Source organism: Macrotis lagotis, chromosome 2 (assembly GCF_037893015.1).
Source record: "Macrotis lagotis isolate mMagLag1 chromosome 2, bilby.v1.9.chrom.fasta, whole genome shotgun sequence".
Classification (NCBI taxonomy): Eukaryota; Metazoa; Chordata; class Mammalia; order Peramelemorphia; family Peramelidae; genus Macrotis; species Macrotis lagotis.
Window position 1 is genome coordinate 292,538,980 of NC_133659.1, and position 23,028 is coordinate 292,562,007.

General features: G+C 32.8%; 1 protein-coding gene across 9 annotated transcripts in view; it reads left to right on the top strand.

Annotated features, from left to right (window-relative positions):
• NAV3 (neuron navigator 3) overlaps nt 1-23,028 on the top strand; it is a 1,126,484-nt gene that overhangs the window by 924,728 nt on the left and 178,728 nt on the right. For all 9 annotated transcript variants that reach the window (XM_074226484.1, XM_074226477.1, XM_074226479.1 and 6 more), the window contains 2 exons: nt 340-723; nt 16,966-17,085. In XM_074226484.1, coding sequence (XP_074082585.1) covers nt 340-723; nt 16,966-17,085 — 504 coding nt within the window. The remainder of the gene's footprint in view (nt 1-339; nt 724-16,965; nt 17,086-23,028) is intronic.

Below are 23,028 nucleotides of genomic sequence, written 5' to 3' on the forward strand. Positions count from 1 at the left end.
GTCCTGTAGGAATGTTTCATCCTGTCTGTTTTCTAGAGAATCTCACCTTTAATAAATTTCTAGCACACCAGTGACCATGATTAGAGAAGTGATGTCTCTTGTCTGAGTTTTACCAGTCTCAGTTCAGAGAGATTCATCACCAGTTTATCCACAAGGTGGTAAAATTTTCAACCTGCCATTTTATCATGAAGTTACAATCTGCTTTGATAGCAGAAGTGCTGATGAAGCTTTTGAAAATTGAGATTGTAGGGCTGAAGAAATTATTTTGCCACTTTTATTGCATCATTTAACTATTTCTCTCCTCCAGTAATTCAAAATTTATTCTTTTCTTTTGGTCAGCACCCTGGAGACAACTTTTGACAGCACTGTGACAACTGAAGTCAATGGAAGGAGTATACCAAGTCTGACAAGCAGATCCACACCAGTGACCTGGAGACTGGGACAAGCTAGTCCTCGACTCCAGGCAGGGGATGCCCCATCCTTGGGAGGTGGCTATCCGAGGAGCAGCGCCAGCCGTTTTATTCATACTGATCCCTCCAGGTTCATGTACACCACACCTCTGCGTCGGGCTGCTGTTTCTCGCTTGGGAAACATGTCCCAGATTGATATGAATGAGAAAGGAAGCAGTGATCTGGATATGACTTCTGATGTAGATGTTGGTGGTTACATGAGTGATGGTGATATCCTTGGGAAGAGCCTCAGAAGTGATGATATCAATAGTGGGTAAGTCACCTCACTTCTAACTGGTTATAAAAACTTGTATGAAGAGCTATCCCATTTAGACTAATTAGCTGTAAAATAAGAATTATTTCTGGTGTATGTAATAGCTGTGCATATGAGAACCCTTTAGTAGATGCAGACATACTTGTAGGATTCAGGGAAAAGATTTGGATTTGGAAAAAGAAGACCTTAGTTTCAATTGTGGCAATTTGATATGAAGTTGAGGTAAATGTTCTCATGTGCTTTCTAGCTCTGACTCTCTCTCTCTCTCTCTCTCTCTCTCTCTCTCTCTCTCTATATATATATATATATATATATATATATATATATATATATATACTCCGATGATCCTATAAGTTAAAGCCTTACTGTTTACTCATGAGAAGAATTCTATTAAAGATCTAGTAAAATTTTCACACATTTTAAGATCTATTATAATTTATTTTAGTCAAACTATGAGCTTTTATTCTTCACACCCCCTTCCCATCTCCAGTGTTATTATTCTGTTTAAGTGACAGATTTGTGTAGTGAAGGACGTGGGAAGGAGACAGGAGGAGTTGCTGAGCTGTGTGATTTCTTCTTTGTTGGCTTGTCAGAAACTGTCTATCATTGTCTTGTGCAACAGATACTTTGGAGAATTCTTCAATTAGGAATTTAAAATTTGACTTGAAGGAAGCTCCTTTGAGATTAGAATATGTCAGCCTATTTATTCTCTCCTGATGGCGATGCATTTTGCTCCTTGTTACCTGTTTTTTTTTAATTGTTTAACTATTAAACTATTGTTCAAAGAAGACCGTAGAATTTAGCATACCAGTCAGAAATATCTATTTGAGTCAGAGGTTGAGGCTAAGTTAACCAAGAATTTAAGTCCAAGAGAAGAATAGAAGTTGGTATATTCCTTCCCACAAGCATATCTCATCAACCTACAGCCATTCATAAGTGGTTTTGATCTAAAGCTATCATTGCCTAGTGATCAACCTTCTAGTGATGAGCCTATCTTTGGAAAACTGTCCCATATTAATTTCCCAAGCTCACATTTACAATCATTCCAGTCTGTTTAGATTTAGAAAACCTGTACTCTGTTGGCCTGCAAAAATCTACCCTGCTCCCCCTCTGATGAGAAATACAGACTCAGAGAATATTTATCAAGGATGATTCTTTAGATCAAGCGATACTGAAGATAATCTAATTACCACAAAGATCTAGCTATAACTATAATTTTCTGGGTACTTGATAACCCTCTAAAGTATAGGTGTTTTCATTAGAATAGCTACAATTTTTCTCTATGCTGCTTTCAATCCTTAACCTCATTCATGAATTCTAGTGAATGCTCCATGTTTTCATTGTAAATAGCCAGAAAACCTAGAGAATCAAGAATATGGCACAAATTGTCTGATAATTGCTTTTTTATTATTATTACATTTAATTATATACATTAAATGATACATTTGGGATATAGCCATAATTTTCTTTATGATAATTTTGCTTAGCAAATTATCACTAATAGTCTTTTTTTTCCCTGAGGCAGACCTGTGATTCATTATTTTAGAAATGTCTGGTGAGGATCTTCTTATAACAATGGAAATCATTGGTTTCTCTGCATCTAATAGCCATGCTACTCTATCAGTTTTTTCCCTATGCTCCCCTACTTTCTGCTGTGACCAATCCATTCTATGTTAATAGGGTCAGATTTCCTTTGAAAACTTGATAAGATCACAGATTTCACAACAAAATGAATTTCAGAATCCATTTAGCCTGATATTTGACAAATTAGGAAATAGAATCCCAGGAGGTCCATGGTGAGACTGGTATCATCAGATGATTTCATTTTCTCTAAATGAGTGCTCTTTCAATTGCACAGCACGCATTTGCCTCAGGTCTTTTCTCAGTCCCCCAAAACTCTGAGACTTTTCACTGCCTACAGGAGAGTACAAATATCAGAGTCTAGAACATCAGGGCTCCATCTATGTCTGATACTAGCTTTTTGACTTTCTTTTGCTTATTCTTTAATTTTTTTGCATATTCTCTATGTTCTAAAATCTGTGAGTGGAATAACTAGCAATATATATCACTTCAGAATTTATGGGGTACTTTACCTCATTTGTTCTTCTCAATAGCTCTGTGAGATAGTTGCTGATATTTTTTATACTTTATAAAAATGAAAACTGAGGCTGAGTAGTTAAGTGATATGCACAGGATCTCAAAGCGAGTAAGACATAAATAGAACCTAAATCTCCTTGTCTGGGTTTAAACTCTTTTGAGAGTATTTTGTATCTTTTTAGATTTATTTCTGGAAGGGTTTTCAGAAGTCCTTTAATTTCACCTTATTACTTAAGTTACTTTCCCAACATCGCATGGAGAGTAGGAGGTAGTGGTGGGATTTGAATACAGAACTTCTGATCTAGATTTTTGACAATGGTTTTCTTGATGCAAATTGGATGAGAGAGATATTGAACAGAAACAATCAAGAGGACATTATTATGTAGTGAAAGAGCGCAGTTTTTGGACCCAGAGATCCTAGGTTCAAGTGAAAACCTTAGTACTTATTGACTTTTGACTTCTTATGGTACTTCAGTAAATGTTCATTTCATGAGTTGCTACTGTATATTTTTTTAATTGATAATTTTGACAGGAAAGAAAACTAATTGACATTTGAGTCATAGGCATTTTAAAAAAGCTATCTCATTATCTCTCAACAGCATCCCTTGCACACTGAAGAGAGAGAGAACAGAAGGATATATATATATATGTATATATATATATATATATACATATATATGTGTATATGTGTGTGTGTGTGTATTTATGTATGTGCCATGATCTGGGGAACAATGGAAAAGGGAGTTGGGAAAATATTCATTCAAAGCTTACATAGATTACATGTGCATATATGGAATAAATGTGGGGTAGCTAAAGAAGGAGGATGTTGAACATGAAGAATCAGTAAAGGCTTCATGTAGAAAGTCATGCTTAAACTGAGTCTGGAAGATGTGACAGATTTCATCAAGTATTTATCAACAAATACAAGATTTGGGAGATTGAAATGATGAGAATTGGCAGTTGAGTAGTTATGTAATATGTATAAGTGTGTGTGTGTATATGCATGTGTATATATTCTCCCTCTCTCTCCACACATTTCATAGGACTCTACTCCGGCATACTTGTAGTCTAACTTGCATAATTATCTCTAATTTAGGCTTTTTAAGGTCAATGTCATATATCATTGCTTCTTAAAATTTAGTGTCCATAGTAAGCAATTAATTTATTTATTATTTGAATGTATATCATATGCAAAACACCTATACTCAAAAGATATTTCTCTTAAAACTATATATTTTATAGGGAAGAAAAATATATTTTAGTGTATTAGTCAATGAGAAAAATGCTGATTTTTCCTTACTTTCTTACCATTTACTTCTGTTTGTTTGGTTTTTCTTCTAACTTTTAATCCCTTTTTCATTATCCCTTTTAAATTAATTTAATTTTCATTTATCCAGCATTAGCAGATTACTCCCCTTAATTTTTTTCTAAAATTCTACATTTTTAGAAAAAAATAAGTCATATAAACAATGAACAACTAATGCTATTTCCAGAGTGGAAGCATCATGACAAATACTAGAAGACACTTATGACATGTTGTCAATTAAAAAACAACAAAACACTTATTAAATATGTAATATGTGCCAGAAATTGTAGAAGGTCTTTAATTCAATCCCATTACTTTGGGAGAAGTTACGTTACTTTTGCAATATCACACAATAAGAGTCAGTGGTGGGATTGGAACCCGGGTTTTCTGCACTGGGGTCACAAAAAGAAGTCAATCTAATTGATCAAGTGACTATCAGAACATTTAGATGGCCAATACCGTATAGTATCTGAGCCTTGTTCTGGTAGAGAGGATATTCAAGTTAATCAAATGACCTTACAGTCTTGCTATTTGAGCTAAAGAAGAGCAGACATGGTTAGAAAGAATGTGGCCAGTCTCTGGTGAAATGCGGTTGGGACTTAGACATTGGAAGTAGACACAACATGTACTGTTCTATTTCCTTGCTTGCCAGATTATTCATTGTGTCATTGTTGGCAATAGAATAAGATGGCCCTATGTCTCAGCCCCAGGATTAAAAGCAGGAAGAAAAGTTAAAGAGAACTCTTTGTTATAAATAAAGAGAACTCTTATAAAACATTGATGGTATTTTCATCAAATAAGGAAATGAGACATGGAAGAGTGGACTATAATTCATGAAGTACATAAACCACCACATTAAATAATGTTTTTGTTCGGTTTCCAAAATTATGTTTTACTTTTTAAGAGACAAAAGCAAATGGAAGTTTCTCAAGATACTTAGCTTTTACTTTTTGATGTGATTAACTTCCCTCTATCAGGGTTTTGTTTTGTTTTGATCTGGACTTGTGATTTTATTGGTGTAAGAAAGAGAGTGACAAAGACTCTTTGACTAATGCACGTTCTGCCATTGCAGATTTTAAGTTCCCCATTGTTTTGGCAAATTTTAGACTTGAAGCATTGCTTGGGGACAATAAAAGATTTTATGAATTGTTCAGGTTCATGGTACTAATATATCTTAGAGACTGCTCTTGAACCCAGATCTTTCCGGCTCTGAGGACAATTCTTTAAACACCAAAATCGGCTACCTCTTTTATTCAGGAAATGCTGGTGAATAAAAAAACTAAATTTTTCCATGTACTTCGATTGGACCTTGAAAAATTAGCTGATGGGCACAGAGAATTCAGAATTTTTGAAGCATGTAGAAGCTTATCTAATTCTCTCTTTTTAATTACTTTAAATGCTTGGGGATAGTACTCTGTCAGTAATTAGGAATTAGCTTGGGAAAGCTCTAAAAAAACCTTTGTGAAAAAAATCTCTATTTATAGAAGAAAATGAAACACTAGAAAATTGGTATATGCATAAAAAGTGCATATTGTGTAAAATGGGAACTGCTCTGAAAGTATTTCAGTGATTAACAGCAGAGCTGATAACATAATGGAAAATTTCAAGTTTGTCCTGTACCCTAATCATTAAACAGTTTTTTAAAGTCATTAATTAATACATTCAAACCAGTATTCAGGGTCAGCGAGCTTTGAAGTCAGGAAAATTTGGGCTTGTCTCACTTCTGATATATTTGGCTATGTGACCTTGGGCAAATCAGAAGACTTAGAGTCCTGGGGAACTCTCTCTAAGACTCTAAGTTAAAGAAAAGGTGCCATTGCATATTGATAGAAGGAATATCCATGCCTGGAGTTCCCTGCACCAATAAAACCATAGGCCCAGTTCTTATTCCTGTTCATACTTATTTTGTTCCAACTAAGGGCCATTTATTGTGCTATAACAAATAATCAGGAATTTCATTGTTTTAGACTATTCTAGATCATCCTTCTAGAGGAGCAGAAACTCCCTGTCTTTACTTCTGACTCTTATTATTACTTCTAGCTCCTATGAGCTGTCAGTTCATCGTACTAAAAATATCATGTTACTCCATGAATGGACTGAAACCATCAAGTGAATCAAGCAATTCTGATTGATTCCTATTATTTATTGACTCATATCATATTATCTAATAATTATATATTATTTTTATATATAATATCTAATATTTTATATTGACTCTATTAAGGGAAATAAATACTAGTTCTTTCACAAATAGGCAGCTGGATGGTGAGCTTAATTTGTTGGACTTGGAGACAGAAAGACCTGAATTCAAATTCAAATTAATCTCTTTCTACCTCAGTTTCCTCATCTGTAAAGTAGACATGAGAGTTATATTAATTTCACAGAGCTCTTAGACTCTGTGTGTGCATATGTTTTCCAACTTAGCTAATATGGAAATATGTTTTGTGTGACTTCACATGTATACTAGATATCATACTGTTTGACTTCCCAAGGGGTAGGGGAATAGTGAGAGGAAAAGGGAGAATCTAGAGCTCAAAATTTAAAAAAAGAATATTAATTTTTTGGATGTAATAGAGAAATATATAATGAAATACATATATTTAAATTTCATATATATTAAGTTATGAATATATTAAAATAGATTTTTAAAAGATAGAAAAAAAGAAAAGTTCAGTCATTCATGGGTTAAAAACAGACAAAAAAGTAAAATCAACATCAAAAGCAGATTACAATAAAACCCATGGCCTCAGAATCTACATATGAGATGATGTTTTGTAACAAAGTGAATGAGATTGATTAGTAGGACATTCATTTGACTCCATGGTTTTTTCCTAAAACCTTCCATTAGTGAGAAGTTACTCATGACTGAAATAAAGCAATATAATGCCATTGCTACCCTGACCAAAAAAAAAAAAATTCTTGAATGGAAAAAGGTCAAGGACAAATTCTTCTTCATTCCAATAGATACCTTCCTTCCTCTTGGTTGACAGACAATAATATTGAAAGTCTTTTGCCCCACCCCTGATTATTCAAACAAATCTGAACCTATATAAATATAGCATAAATCTTTCCACCTTATCTATTCTCAAAAGATTTCCACAGATTTTTTTCTGGATTCTAACCAAGTTCCAGATGTGGTATGTATATTATATGTCCTTTCTTGAGTGTGGCAATCTTATTTTTTTTTAAAAGGAAGATGTAAATTGTGTAGATTCTCCTCAACCCTCAATCCTTTTACAGAGCTCAGGAATAATCTGTTGAATTGCATTTTTCCCCTAGAGGATATCAAGATCACTCATCTATATATATTTGAGTATTTCAATATCCTCTCCTATGGAGGAGGGGGAAAAAACCAAATAAACCTTGAATAAAATCTTTAGTTTTTAGCCACTTATCACCGACAGAGTACTGTTCTCAAGTAAATTTCTAGGTTAGGCATATATTACTTGGAAAAAAAAAGATTGTAAATGAAAATGTAGTATTAGAATTACATTTGCAAAAAATGTTATGACAGCATTTAATAGATATTTGCATAATTCCATAGAGTTTTCAAAGGAATTCTCATAATCTATTTAGTCCACTAAAATGAGAAAATTGGGTGACATTAATAAAGCCACGGACAGGTAGGTGGTGCAGTAGATAGAGCACTAGGCATGAATTCAGGAAGACCTGTTTTCATGAGTTCAAATCTGACCTCAGATACTAACTGTATTATTTGGGGCAAGTCATTTAATCTTGTTTGTCTCTGTTCTTCATCCATAAAATGAACTAAGGAAGGAAATGGCAAACCATTCTAGTATTTTTGCTAAATGGCGTAAATGTATGAGGCCAGATTTCAACTGAGGAAGATGAATCTTCCTGAATCCAGGCCCAGTACGCTATCTATACAATCATATATTCCTGCCATGGGGCAGGAAGACCTGAATTCAGATTTGGCCAAAGATACTAGTTGCATAACTACGGGCAAGTCAATTAACTTTGTTTGCCTTAATTTCTTGGAGAAGGAAAGAAGATAATCTTTGCCAAGAAAACCACATCCTTAGTAAAGTCCATGAAATCATGAACTCAAATATAACTGAACAATAAGAAGAAATACTCTAGGAATGAATTAATTCTTTTTTTAAGACAGTGGGGTTAAGTGATTTGCCCAAGGTCACACAGTTTGAATTAATTCTTAATATTTATGTGTGTGTGTGTGTGTATGTGTGTGTGTGTGTGTGTGTGTGATTGATCCCTTTGACAATCCGATGAAGTGTTTGGAATGCTTCTTAAAAGAATGATTTTCATTGCATAAATAAAATACACAGAATCACCAAGGAAATGAATTATATTGAAATAACTTATTACTCTAATAACACTTTTCATGAACCTCATGTTAAGAACTCTAGATCTTGTCCAACCATTTCTTGGAGATGATCAAAGTGACCTTTAAAGCAGTAAAATGATTTGTCAGCCTATAATTCAGACCTGGTCCTTGCTCACATTACCTTTGAAAAATGTGTCCATATATGTGTCGTAACTTTACTTCCCCAATAGAATGGAAGCTCCTAGAGGACTGATTGTTTTTTTATTTTGGCTTTTAGTCTGTAACTAACTGCCTTGCAGTTAGTAAACTCTTAAATGTTTGCTAAATTGAATGGAAGTTTCTGGAGGCAGCCTTGGTTGGTCTATGGCTACTACTGACTAACAGGGATGGCCACTTTAACTAGTTCAGTTATTCCTGTAGTGACTGTTCATAAACATGAGATTTGTAGGTTTAGCCTCATACATACTACACACTGCTCCAAAGTGTTCTCAAAACTCAGTGAGGCAGAACCACCAACAATAAAATATTTTCAGTTTGTAAATGTGTCTACCCACAAAAAATGTTCTTTGGCCTTTGGAAACATTTTTTTTCTGTGTGGGAAAGTAAAAAAAAAATAATGACCAAAACCATTTCAATCTGTGATTTTTGCAGACATACCCAGAATCCAAAAACTTTTCCTAATGAGGAATAGTAATATAAGCCAGAGATAGATAATTTTTTTCTGTATTCTGGAAAGCCATTTTTTTCAATTTTATCTGGAGCGGATCCTGAAAAGAACTACCAGCTCCCCAATATTGACTAAGAGAAGCTTTAAATTAGACCACTGGTTTTCAGAAGATCAAAAGCAGAAGAGATTCTAGGATCTAATCCCTTTCACTTTATAGGTGAGGAAATTGTAGCCCAGAGAAGTCAGATCTTTTTGGTTGTGAACACTGGATGTAGAATAGGGAGATCAAAATTCAAATTATGCTTTAGAGACTGAGTAGTTATGTGATAATGGACAAGTTACTTAATTTCTCTCAAACTCAATTACTCAGTGATAAAATGGGAATACCAATAGCATCTCTCTTTATTGGGAAAAGGAAAGTACTATGACAGATGTGATTAGGGGAGGTATTCATACTCACTGAGAGAGATGGGATGATTTTCCTAGAAGAAAGAACATTTGAGCAGGGCTTTTTCAGGTTGGGTAGAAACTCACCATATTAGCAATCTTTATTATCCTCTAAATTTTGACGTCTGCAGACATATTATTAAGAATCTGATAATTCAGGGGCTGCTAGGTGGCACACTGGATAGAGCACCGGCCCTGGAGTCAAGAGTACCTGAGTTCAAAAAATCTGGCCTCAGATACTTAATAATTACCTAGCTGTGTCCTTGGGCAAGCCACTTAACCCCATTGCCTTGCAAAAACTAAAAAAATAGAGATAATCTGATAATTAAAACTATATTAGCTGTTTGACAATTTCTCATATATTGATAGCTTTCCAATGCATTTCCTTTCAGTTGGCAACTTCTTTAAAAAAACATTTATACTATAAGAAGTAAACTTTGAAATTTATACTGAAATAAAAAATCGTTTTAAGCTCAATAAGAAGCTATATATTCTATAAATAAAAGATTATTGATCTTTCATGTGAATTGTCCTGAAGCATACCATTTATGTCTCCAATTATTATTCTGAGGTCAGTGCCTTGTGTTTTTATCCCCATGAGTTCCACTTGTTAGAACTTTTAAAAAGCTAGAGTTTTCTCCATTCCCCCTTGATTATTTAAAATTCTTTCTTTTCCATCCCCCTATTAACACACTTTAACTGATATTCCTGAAGCTGCAATGACAAGCTTTTGGGGAATCACATTCCTCTTTTCCATAACTCTTTTTGGAAAATATCCCTTGACAGAGACAGTGAACAGATTGTAGCATAATTTTTCACAAGAAATTGTATGTCATATCCTTTTAGATGCTTAAACCTACATAGAAGGAATAAGAATGAAGAAAATATCCCTACAGAGTAACAAAAATTGAGATTGTGACATATTTGGGAGGCATATACATGCATAAAATACTACAAAAAGATATTAGGATCTGGCATAAAATCATTATATTCGCTTCCAGTTATTTAATATTCCTGAGGCTTCAGCATGTAAAATGATAGCTAAATAATATCACTTTTTTAGTTTTTTATTTAGTCCACTTATAGTTTAGCACATTTTTTTAGGCTAGAGAAATTAGAATTTAAAGAAAGATGATAGATGTATATTTTTGAATTTTTAACAGGAAATAGTTGTTGTTTCATTTTATTCTGGACTAATTTTCACATCTTATCATTTCAATTCAAAATCAATGGATTTATTGAAAGAATGTATTTCTCTCTTTTTGCTAAGTCAAATTCCCTTTTAATTCTTTTGCTAAGGAATTTATATTGTTGTTCTGTATTGACTATTGTTAAACTGTATGACAATAACACAGCTGTCCAAAAAAGTGGAATTACTGAATTTAGAAGGGAGTCAGTACCCTCTTATAGGATGTCTTCAAAGAAAAATCATTTTCAGGATTTTTTTCCAAAGGAAAAAATCTCATAGTATTTTATAAAAGATTAGATTTAGTTGACAAATTAGAAAGAAGAAATAAAATCCAGCAATTACCCATCAACAAATCTGTCTTTCTTCATATATATATATATATATATATATATATATATATATATATATATATATATAATGTACAATAAGCTTAGAATGATACATTAAAGGCAGAATGTGAAAAGTTTTAAATACAGAATGGATTGAAAACCCACTAGAACATCTTGTGTAGAAGAGTGATGTGATTAAGGGAAAGAAAAAAAATTCTTTCAGTAGTTACCAGGAAGATGAATTGGAAAGGGAAGACCCTTGAAGGAAGGTGATCAAAACTGGAAGATAATGTAATATTTCATGTGACAGTAATAAAGGAAATAGCTAGGGTGGCAGACTTTTAAATGGAGAGAAGGGCATAGGTAGGATAGTTATTCTCAGGAATTATGTAGAAATGCTACTAAAGAAAAAACTAGATGGCACATAAAAATGTTAATATTGAGGCTGGTTAAATACTTCTAACAGTTTTTAAGCCTAGTATCATAAAATTTCATGATAAGTTGCTCATATATCCATACATATAGGTACACATATTTTTATGTAAATAACATTAATTCTGGGTCCTTAGTATATGCATCTGAGAACAGCAACACATAGAATTCTTTGAATAAATAATTTCTAGATTCTTCCTGTGTATGGTTGAATGTAAAGTATTCTTAGAGATGTGAATGTCTTAGGAGAAATATAATCACAATAAAAAAGTTGTCCCAGTAATATGACAAAGAAAATTTGGCTGATATAAGCAAAACTTTAAGCAAAATTAATTGTTGGAATGATAACTACTGACTTACTCAAAGAGCATTTACTAAACAGTTCACAATAAGAAATATGTTACAATGATTGCATGGGTATAACCTATATATGATTGCCACTTTGGAGAGGGGCTAGGTGGGAGGGAGGGAGGAAGAAAAAAAAAAGAATATTGAAATCTCCTTTTACATGTAATTGGAAAACAAAATAATAACTTTCTAAAAATATAAATGAATGAATTAATAAATAAGATGTTTAGAATAGTTTTCAGAAATTGTTTTTGTTCATGATTTTACTCATTTCCAGGGTTGGGGGGGGGGGAACTAACCTTAGAACATTTAGCAGGAAAGGAACCTTCTTCTGATTGTCTCTCATCTTTGATGTGTAGCTGTCTTAAACATACCTCCATCTGAAGATCCTAATGTCAGATAAATTGAGTCATAAATTGAGACAGAATTTGGTCCTCCTACCTCAAAACATCCTCTCTCTTTTCCTTTACCTCTTATCATCATTATCTTCCTTTAGGATTCAGCTTATGCAAAGTTCCCTTCATCTTCTCTTTCTTTCTGTAGCTCTTATTCTCATTCCCTTTCCCTTTCTCTGTTTTTCTGGGACCAATATTGATCTTAAGAATTATTCAGGGGGTGGCTAGGTGGCACTGGGGCGGCTAGGTGGTGCAGTGAATAGAGTACTAGCCCTGGAGTCAGGAGGACCTGTGTTCAAATCCAGCCTCAGACACTTAATAATTACCTAGCTGTGTGGCCTTGGGCAAGCCACTTAACCCCATTTGCCTTGCAAAAACCTAAAAATAAATCATTCAGAATTTAACTTCTGTTTATTTTTTATTTACATTATTGTAATCATTTTGCATGCTGCTTTCCTGACTCTAATATTTCACTTTGCATCATTTCACATAGGTTCTAGGAATTCATTATATAGATGTATGTGTGTGTGTGTGTGTGTGATCTATTTATCATCTATCTATAATCTTAACAACTTTTGTGAGAATCCTCACTGAGAGACAGCATGGTATAGAGGAAACAGGATAAGTAAGAAGTCCTGAATTTGTACAGACATTCTCTTGTGAATGTAACTTTTTCTTTTATTTATTTAAGGTAATGGGGCTAAGTGACTTGCCCAAGGCCACAGAGCTAGGCAATTATTAAGTGTCTGAGGTCGGATTTGAACTTAGGTCCTCCTGGCTCCAGGGCTGGTACTCTATCCACTGCACCAACTAGCTGCCCCTTGTGCATGTAACTTTATCTCTCTGAACCATGATTTCTTCCTCTATCTTACTTCTTGGTGCAGCATAGTCAATGATCTCTTACCTTTGGGATATAGTGTCTTAGCTGCCAGATTGATCCATGTGCTGATGAACCAAGAAGTCTGCTCCTGAAGAGTGGCTTCTCTCCAGTCTTGGCTTTCGTTGCTGTAATTACTATCCAACTCTCTAATGAACTTTATTGCCAGGATTTTGATGACTTTTCAGACCTTTCAAAGCTCACTAGATCATCACTTTATGATTTCTTTGCTCTCTGCTCATTCACATAAAATCAGTAAAGAATAAATGCAGAAGCAAAGAAAGAGACACCTTGTATTCATGAGTTAGTAAAGACCAGCAGGAGAGAGAGAAATTAAGACAGAGACAAAGAAGGGACTAGCTTGAGGCTTTTCCTATATTTGGAGATCCATGGAATTTCAGCATCCTAGTCATTTCAATGCTTATAGAGAAGTGTAACTTTGCCTCATTCAAGTTCATAAACAAGTTATGTTAATATCCCTTTAATGTCTGTACCAGGCTCTAAGCTAAGCTTATAGAGTTTACATAAAAAAACAAAAATAACTCTTGCTTTCAAGAAGTTTATATTCTAATGGAGATGATATACATACATAACTAGATACATACTATATGCATATGTATATCTAATATCTCTATATAGATATACAGACACACACATACATCTATTTGACAGAAGGAAGGGATTATCATCTGGGTTGGGGGGAGTATGTACTGATCAGGAATCACTTCCTATAGACTTTGAATATAAGCTGAATTTTTTAAAAAATTTATTTAAGGCAATGGAATTAAGTGACTTGCCCAAGATCACACAGCTAGGCAATTATTAAGTGTCTTTGGCCAAATTTGAACTCAGGTTCTCCTGACTTCAGGGCCAATGCTCTTCCGCTGTGTCACCTAGCTGCCCATTAAGATGAATCTTAAAGGAAGATAATGATTTTAAGAGGTCAAGGTAAGGAGGAAGAGCTTTTAGATCAGGAGGACTAAGTCAAAATCAGGGAGCTTGAAGATAGAACCCTTGAGTATGGCAAACAATATGGAAGACAATATACCTGAACCATATAGGGAGAATAACATGTAAAAATTTTATTGCCTTTACTTCATAGGATCTCTCCTTCTCTGCTTAATTAAATCATAAAAATTCCATTCCATTTTCAAATGACCTATTAAATTTCCCTTTACTGTTCACCTAGCTTGATATCTTTAACATTTAAAAATAGGTTAGTAAATTTTTATTGAATGAAAGTACAATGTTTACTATTGTGGATAAATCATTTTGCCTCACTAAACTCCAGTGGCCTCATCTGTAAACTGGAGATAACACTGTCTGCCCTATGTACTTCAAAAGATTGCCAGGAAGAAAATAGTATCTGAACAATGAAGTAATCCATCATTGTGAAAAAATGGTCTTTAAACCTTAAATGTTGAATGAAATTCTAGTACTTTTGAGTTAGTGAAAATTGTATTGTTGATAAAGTGATAAAAATGGTAACGAGAGATTAAAGTGATAAAAAAGATGGGAAGATGACTTTTATATTGTAAACTATTTCCTTTGAAACAGACAAGTAAGGCTAATGGTTGCTCCTCATTTTGACACAGAATGGTAAACTAAGTGTTGAAAACCTGTAAAGAAGTTCATTAACACTCTCTCAGGTCAGAGAGGTCCACAAAATGCTTTTGGAAGACTTCTTGATTTGTTGCACTGCAGACTCTGAGCACTAAATCGATTTAAGCAGAGTCAGATTAATTGAACAATTCATTATCTTTTTATTAATGCAATTTATTTTGACAACAATACTTTTTCAATAAACAAACTGTAGCTTATTTTATTTTCCTTAATAAAAGTAATTAAGCAAACCAACCTAATATAATGATTATGATTGACTGCCCTGATCATTTCTCATTTATTAATGAGAAAGAAAAAAAGAGCATTGAAAACATAAATCACTATTTATAAACAAAAGTGGTCATTGCATTTGAGCCAACTTCAATTCTCATTTATGTTACATTTATTTTTATTAATGAAGATTTTATGTGTACTATTCATCTTTTGCTTTATTTTCAAAGTATCTATTTATATAAATTTTCAGATTCCATTTTTCTTTTGAATCTATGATTCAACATATATTCATATACCACATTTTGTTTTTATACTTTTTGATTCTCAACTGGTGTTACTATGAATAAGTTGATGTATATAGAATCTTTCTTTAAAATACTAACAGCACTGTTATGAAAAACCTATGAGTGGGATCATTTAATTAAAGGTTATGGATAACTTAGTAATTTACAATACATAACTCCAAATTGTTTTGGGAATGAGTGGACCACTTCATCTCTATACTAGTGATATATTTCTGTGCTTCTCCAGTCCCTAAAACATCATTTCTCCATTTCTTTTTATCACCTTTGTGTATTGGATGGCTCTGAAGTGATTCTTTAATATTGTTTTTATTTATAACTCCTTTTTTTTAGTGCTTTAGAGCATTTTTATGTAGGTGTTGGTACTTTGCATTTCTTCTTAAAACCATACTTGTCCTTTAATCACTTTTTTATTATTAAAAGATTCTAAATATATCGAGGTCAGACTTCAACATGCATTGATTTTTGCCTTTATTACGTAACATTTTTCTTATTCAAATTGTGTTTAATTTGTTAATATAAAACCTTTAAAATTTTAAATGATTAAAATTATCCTTTTTTATGTTTTCATCAATCTTCAACCCATCTAATTATGAACCACTAATAATGCTTGTTAAAGATCTAGCATTCTATTATTCTCTAATTTACTATGAGAAACTTGATGTTTAGATACAAATTCATATATAACATTATGCTACACATTGTAAGATTTTAGGCTCAACTTATTTTGTGATAAATTGCTTTTCATTTTTGGCTAGAACTTTCTATTAAATGAAGAATCCCCTCCCTTGTGTTCCTAAGTTAATGGAATACTACAATTAGTACCAAAAGTTTTGAGAAAATAGTTTGAATCATGATGTTAGATTGTTCAAAATTCATTTTATTTCCTTTGATATTTCAGATCTTTACTTCCTTCATTATTAATTTTGTTAATGTTCAATAAAATTATAGAAAATATTACCTTAGTTTGGCAGAATATTCATCATATTGATTATTTATGTAACATTTTTATTTTATTTTATATAACCCAATAAATTATTGAAGCTCCCTAATTACTGTGGTTTAATGTTGATTTCTATAAAATACTATACATGTACAGTTTCCTCATTGTATATATTTAAGTCCCTCATTTATCTTGTGATTTTAGGGACAGGTAACAGTAGATAGGGATACTGTAAATGTACATGGAACAAGTGCTAGGTCTAAGATCAGAAAGATCTAAGTTCAGCTCTGACCTTAGCTATTGCTAGGTATTTGAGCCTGAGTGACATTCTATATTTGCAACATTTTCCTCACTTATAATAGTAGGATAATAATAACACCTGCCTTCCAGAGTTGTAGTGAAGATCAAATTAGCTAATAATTATAAAATGTGCACTATAGTTCCTGACACATAATTATAATGATGATGCTAGATCCAAAACATTTTATAGTGACTTTAAATAAATGTTCTAACTTTTCTCTCAAATTTTCTAGCAATATACAGACTTAGTAATTGTTTTTGTGGACTTATTTTTTATTATACTGTTTTTCTAAAGCATATTACTCTGTTGATTAAGTTCTTTGTTGATTCTTTAGGGTTTTCTAAATAAACCACCCTGTATTCAAAAAAAGAGATAACTTAGTTACTTCTCTCTTGATATTTATTCTTTTGATTTTGTTCTCTTCTCTTTGTTCAAATCTTACTAACTCATTGGTAATTTATTTTCAGATATATGACAGATGGAGGACTCAACCTATATACTAGAAGTTTGAACCGAATCCCAGACTTGGCAACATCTCGTGATGTCATTCAGAGAGGAGTACATGATGTGACTGTTGATGCAGATAGGTAATTACATAAAGGTCTATTTAAACTAATTAATTGTACATAGAAGGGATTGATCACTTTAGTTTGAGGAAAGGGATATCATTTTTATGTTATTTTACTGTTAGGATTATTCCAAATATTTCAGTACCAGATTCTTTTTCAGGATGCTTTAACAATATAACAATTGAGTTCTCAATAGTTAAATTTTTATTTGTCATTGCTTGATGAGACATTTCAAAATTCAAACTTTATTACAATGAAATATCACAAAAATGATTAGAAAAAACAATGAGCCTATGGTATAGTTTAAATATTGGTATGCTTTAGTTAGATAATGTTATTATACTATGATAGCAGTTAAACATGGAGAAAATTGAGAAAGGATATAAAATAAAAATACTGACCCAATCTTAGACCTTGAAGTAATTTCAGTGATTATTGTACTGAGCTCTTAAATTTAGAGCTGAATGGGATCTCAAAAGGGATTTAGATATATTTTCTGAGCAAAAGTGAGAATGTATATCCCTCAGTGCTACACCCCAGGGTTCTTTACCCTACTAGGTGTTGCCTTTCTGAAAGAAAGAGGTGATTTGGGTTTTTGCTATCATATCATTGTGATATCAAAGCTAAAAATAAAATAGAAAGCTGAAAAAAAACTTGCTATGTCTCTAGAGAGTTAAGACAACCTATTAATCATTACTCTGCTAGTGGGAGAGAAGATCCATTACCTGTTGTAAATAAATCAAATAGAAAAATTGATAAGAGTAAAAGTTTGGGGAAAATAAAATGAGATCTTATTCATATTGAACTTGTATATTTGTGTATATATGCAAGTTTTATATATATGCATATATATGTTTATTTACCTAAATACACACAAAAGCACACATATATGTTCATATATTATATGCATATATATTGTGTCTATTTATATTATATAAACCTCATAGCAACAGTCTAGGATATTGCATAATATTCTCATTTAAAGATGGCAAAATTGAAGCTTAGAGAGATTGTCTTGCAAAGTGACAAGAAAAATAAGAAAAAATGAATTCTCCATTTTATTTTATATTTTCTTAGTTTAGAAGAGATTGTGCTAATGAATTTCTTTAAAACACATTATGCACTTAGTGATAAATTTTAACAATAGTATTCATAATACCTTTGAAGAATGAAAAATGATGATAATGGTAAAGTTGAAATTATGTCTGCTATTTTTAAATTTGGCAAATAAGAGGTTTTCTCCTATGAGAAGAGAAATTTGATTCCAAGTCTCTCCTGATTCCTGTTCCATTATTCTGTCTGTTATATCACAGTGACACCACAGTGTGAAGGATACTTTAGCTTCATATTATATACCTGACTGAATTAGAAGCTACTTTTTTAGAGGAATTAAAATATCTATATCTATATCTATATAATTTACATATACACCCAATACATCCATAGATATATACATAAAGACATATATGTATGAATCTATGCCTATCTACATATGTGTATATATGTATTTATTATATCTTTCATTGTCTGTGAATATATATGCATTTAAATGTATATCAATATAGCAACTGATCAGTTTATATACCTATCCTAAGAAGTCTGAACTGTTCTGGTAAAAACTGGAGAATCCATATAAAAGTGTAATGGTCTCTACCCTTAAGAAGGGAAAGTTAACACAAGTAGGGGTATGGTTCCAGAGAGGAAAAACTTGATCCTTCTATTTACAGCAATGATGACAAGAAGGAGATTGTCACAACTTTTCCAAGGCAGCCTAGATTACTTCTGAAATAGTGGGTCAGTTAAGGATCTCATTAATCATGGTAACAGGGCTTCCAAGATGGAAAGGTTAATATCTCCAAGTCAGTATTTCCAAGTCTGGTCTACTGATAAAGTACATGTTAGTGGGATAGCTGATGAGTATAAATTGTATTCTTCTGAGGAAGGATTTCTTATCTCATATTTCTCTTGACTAACCCAATGCATCTTTCTCATTTCATGGAAGTCAGACATTCATTGAATTCACTGATTTATTGTTATTGGATAACACAATCATATACTTGTATGGCATTATGACAATACTTTGAAAATTGGAGAACTTTCTAATTATTGAGGATAGCTTTCTTTACATTGCCTGGTATAATGGAAAGAAAGGAAGTTTTGGATTTAGGAAGACCTGGGATTAAGTTATTTCCTTGATACATACTGACTCCCTATGCAGCTAAAAAAATTATAACTTTTTAGCACCTTGGATAGTTCTCTGTGACTTTAAGATGTAAGACAGTTATAACTATCTACAGGTCCAGGGTCTTTCTTTACAGATCTAGAATTTCTCAACAATTCATTTCATGGAAGTGAGTGAAGCAAAAAAGCAATTCAGTTATCTATTGGGTATATCAGAAATGGGTTCCTAGATGATTAGTTTTCTTGGAAGCTAAGGAATGAGTGAAACTTTATGTGTTTTGGAACTTTTATAATTCTCAGCAGTTGAAAGTTTTATCTAGGGCAAAGGAATTAAGCAAAAATGAATCCCCCCTTATGTTCATACCTTCTTAGATTAGAAGTAATTGTACTACTGAATTTCTTTAAAATACATTTCCATTTTATGACAAATTTTTACAACAGTATTTATAATTCCTTTGAAGAATGAAAAATGATTTTTTTTAACAATGTTAAAGTTGAAATGATATTAACTGTTTTTAAATTTGGCAAATAACAGTTTTTTTCCCAGTAGAAATAAGCATTTTCTATATGTAACAGAACTGATCTTGAAAGTTCATTATCTAATCATAGAAAGAGTCAGTACAGATATAATTGTTGACTTATCTCATGATTTTTAATAAGATAGCAACATATTCCTTAAGTGCATTAGAAATTGAATGAAGAATGAGGACATTCAAGGTGACCTTTAAAATTAGTTCATTAATGCCAAGGAGTCAGACTTGAAAAGAAATCCAGATCTTGGTGAGATTCATTGAATTTTGCAATATTAAGGTACTGCTAATGTTATCTTAATGTACAGTAACAAGTCTGATTTTCTCTTCTTACCTTGGACTGCTAGTAGAAGCTTTTCTCTCTAGACACTTGCACATTTCCTTCAACTTAAATGTATACTTGTCTTAATATGCTTTAACTACATGTCTTTTCCACATCTGAGAGGATGTATTGTAAAGGCAGTTGGGAAGAAGGTATGATGGGTTTGGGTATCACCACATAAGAGGGAGTGATAGTACTATCACTGAAGTTTTTAGCCAGAGCACAGGATCTGAAAAGGGGTTCATAGCATTAAAAATAGGATTGTAGATCCTTGAATAGTTTCTTTGAGTAGAAAATGAATGTTGTTGCCTTTTCCGTTGTGTCTGACTCTTCATGACCTTACTTGAAGTTTTCTTGGCAAAGATATTGGAAGTTTGTCTTTAGCTTCTTCAATGTATTTTACTAATGAGAAAACTGAGGCAAAGATGGTTAAGTGACTTGCTCAGTGTCATAAAACTAGAAAGTGTCTGATTCAGATTTGGTTTAAGAAAGATGAGTCTTCATGATTTCAGCCCTGGTACTGTATCCACTGTGCCATCTAGACACTTGAATCAAGCATTTATACTGGGAGATGCATCTTGGTAATGAGTATATAGTAAAAAGGAGTTGGAGAAGGGACAGAAATAGGAATAGGTGAAAAAGAAACTTGTTTACTATTCTGTCCCACGACTATAAATTTATTTCACCAGAAATTTAGAATTATTTCAAATAATTTTTAAATTAAAATTTTCTTGAATCAGTTTTATTTTGGTGAATAAAATGAAATACCCATTTCATTAAGAAGAGTAACTTTTTTTAAGTTTTTTTTTTGCAAGGCAAATGGGGTTAAGTGGTTTGCCCAAGGCCACACAGCTAGGTAATTATTATTATTAAATGTCTGAGACTGGATTTGAACCCAGGGACTCCTGACTCCAAGGCCAGTGCTTTATCCACTATGCCAACTAGCTGCCCCTGAAAAGTAACTTTTTTAGGGAACTATCAATTATTGTCAAATTGAAATTATGTTGAAAATAAAAACACTACTTTGTGACAGCATTTAGTATGCCTAAACATACATATGTATATCTTCCTGTTTGGACCTCTAAAGGAAAAGTAAAAAAAAAAAACTAAAACTAAATTATCCATATATAAATCAGAAGCAAGAAAACTTAGGGGGAAACAAGACTTAATTCTGTAAGAAATGCCCTATAGAATCACAATCACAAGGTCTTTAATTGAGAGCTATGAGGGGTTTTAGAAATTATTTTGTGCATTTCCTTTATTTTATAGATAGGGAAAAATTAAGTCCCAGAGAGGTGAATTCATATTACCATGAATTAGCAAAATAGCATGAACCGAAGACCCTAGAATAGATGTCCAGTGCTTTTTCTAATTAGTGTGACACCTCTCTCTCCCCTGAATCAAAATATTTGTGTATGGATATCGTATAAATGATGGTTAAGTGGGTGACCTCTAGTATTCACTTGATTGTTGTCTGAATTTCTTGATATATGCTAAAAGATGACAACTTCATTTATGTTGCCATTATAAAAATTCAAAGTCAACTCTCTCTCTCTCTCTCTCTCTTTCCCTCTCTTTTTTTCTTTCTCTCTCCCATTTGCTTGTTCATCTGTTTTTTCCTCTGGGTTATCTCCATCTGAACTGTCTCCCTGGACTAGACCTTCATATAGCTTGTGTTTGGTATTGAGAGTACTGAAATAATTTGCATACTATTTTCCCTTTCAGATAGTTTCTTAACCATCGGGAAAACTTAGTTCTAACTTGAAAATATGGGGATGGGATTAAGTTTAGGAATAAAGGATTAAAAATGGGGGGTATGTAGGCTATGCTTGGAAAATTCCTGTGTGCAATAGAATTAACCAAATATTATACCATGCATTAAAGAAACAAAAGCTAGGAAATGCAAGGAAGGATCATATTTAAATTCAAAATATTAGTTTTTAAATTCAATTTTAGTTTATTTCAACAAATATTTTTTGTTTTATTCAATCATTCATTCTTCTTCTTCTTCTTCTTCTTCTTCTTCTTATTATTATTATTATTATCAAGAGTCTTTGCAGAATGCTTATCCAGTCAATAGGAGAGAGAAAAATGGGTAGAGATAAAGATTCATATCTTCATAAATCTTACACTAATGAAACTAAAATTTGCTATTTTAAAAGCTCATTTTCTTTATGAGTAATAATAGTTTATAGGGCAGTTAGATGATACCGTGGATAAAACACTAATTTTGGAGCCAGGAGGATAGAAATCAAATCCCACCTCAGACACTTGACACTTACTAGCTATATAACCTTGGACAAGTCACTTAATATTGATTGCCTCACATCCAGGGCCATCTTCAGTCATCCTGATTCATATCTGGCCACTGGACTCAGATGATTCTGGAGTAGTCTAAGTGAGACTAATGACACAGCCCCCCTCACTCCAATGCAGTTCACATGCCTGTCCTGACATCCTCTCCTCTGATGTCATGATCTTCTTCAAAACCAAAGGACAAAACATCTTCACCTCATCAGTGGTTGAGATATATCAAAGCTATACAAATTTAAAAGATACTTTACTGAAACACTGAACATGAAATTAGTATGAATTAAGGCTGACTTAACATGTCACTTGTAATAGAATGCCAGTACTGAAGGTAGACTTGCCACTTCATCACAGGATAAAGAGTGCTTAAAATCATTTCAGAAATCCAGCTTGTGAGAATAATTGAAAGAGTGAATGAGGGACGGCTAGGTGGTGCAGTGGATAGAGCACTGGACTTGGAGTCAGGAGTACCTGGGTTCAAATCCGACCTCAGACGCTTAATAATTACCTAGTTGTGTGGCCTTGGGCAAGCCACTTAACCCCATTGCCTTGAAAAATGTAAAAAAAAAAAAGAGTGAATGAAAAAAAATTAAGTGTCCACAGAAAGAAATAGAATGA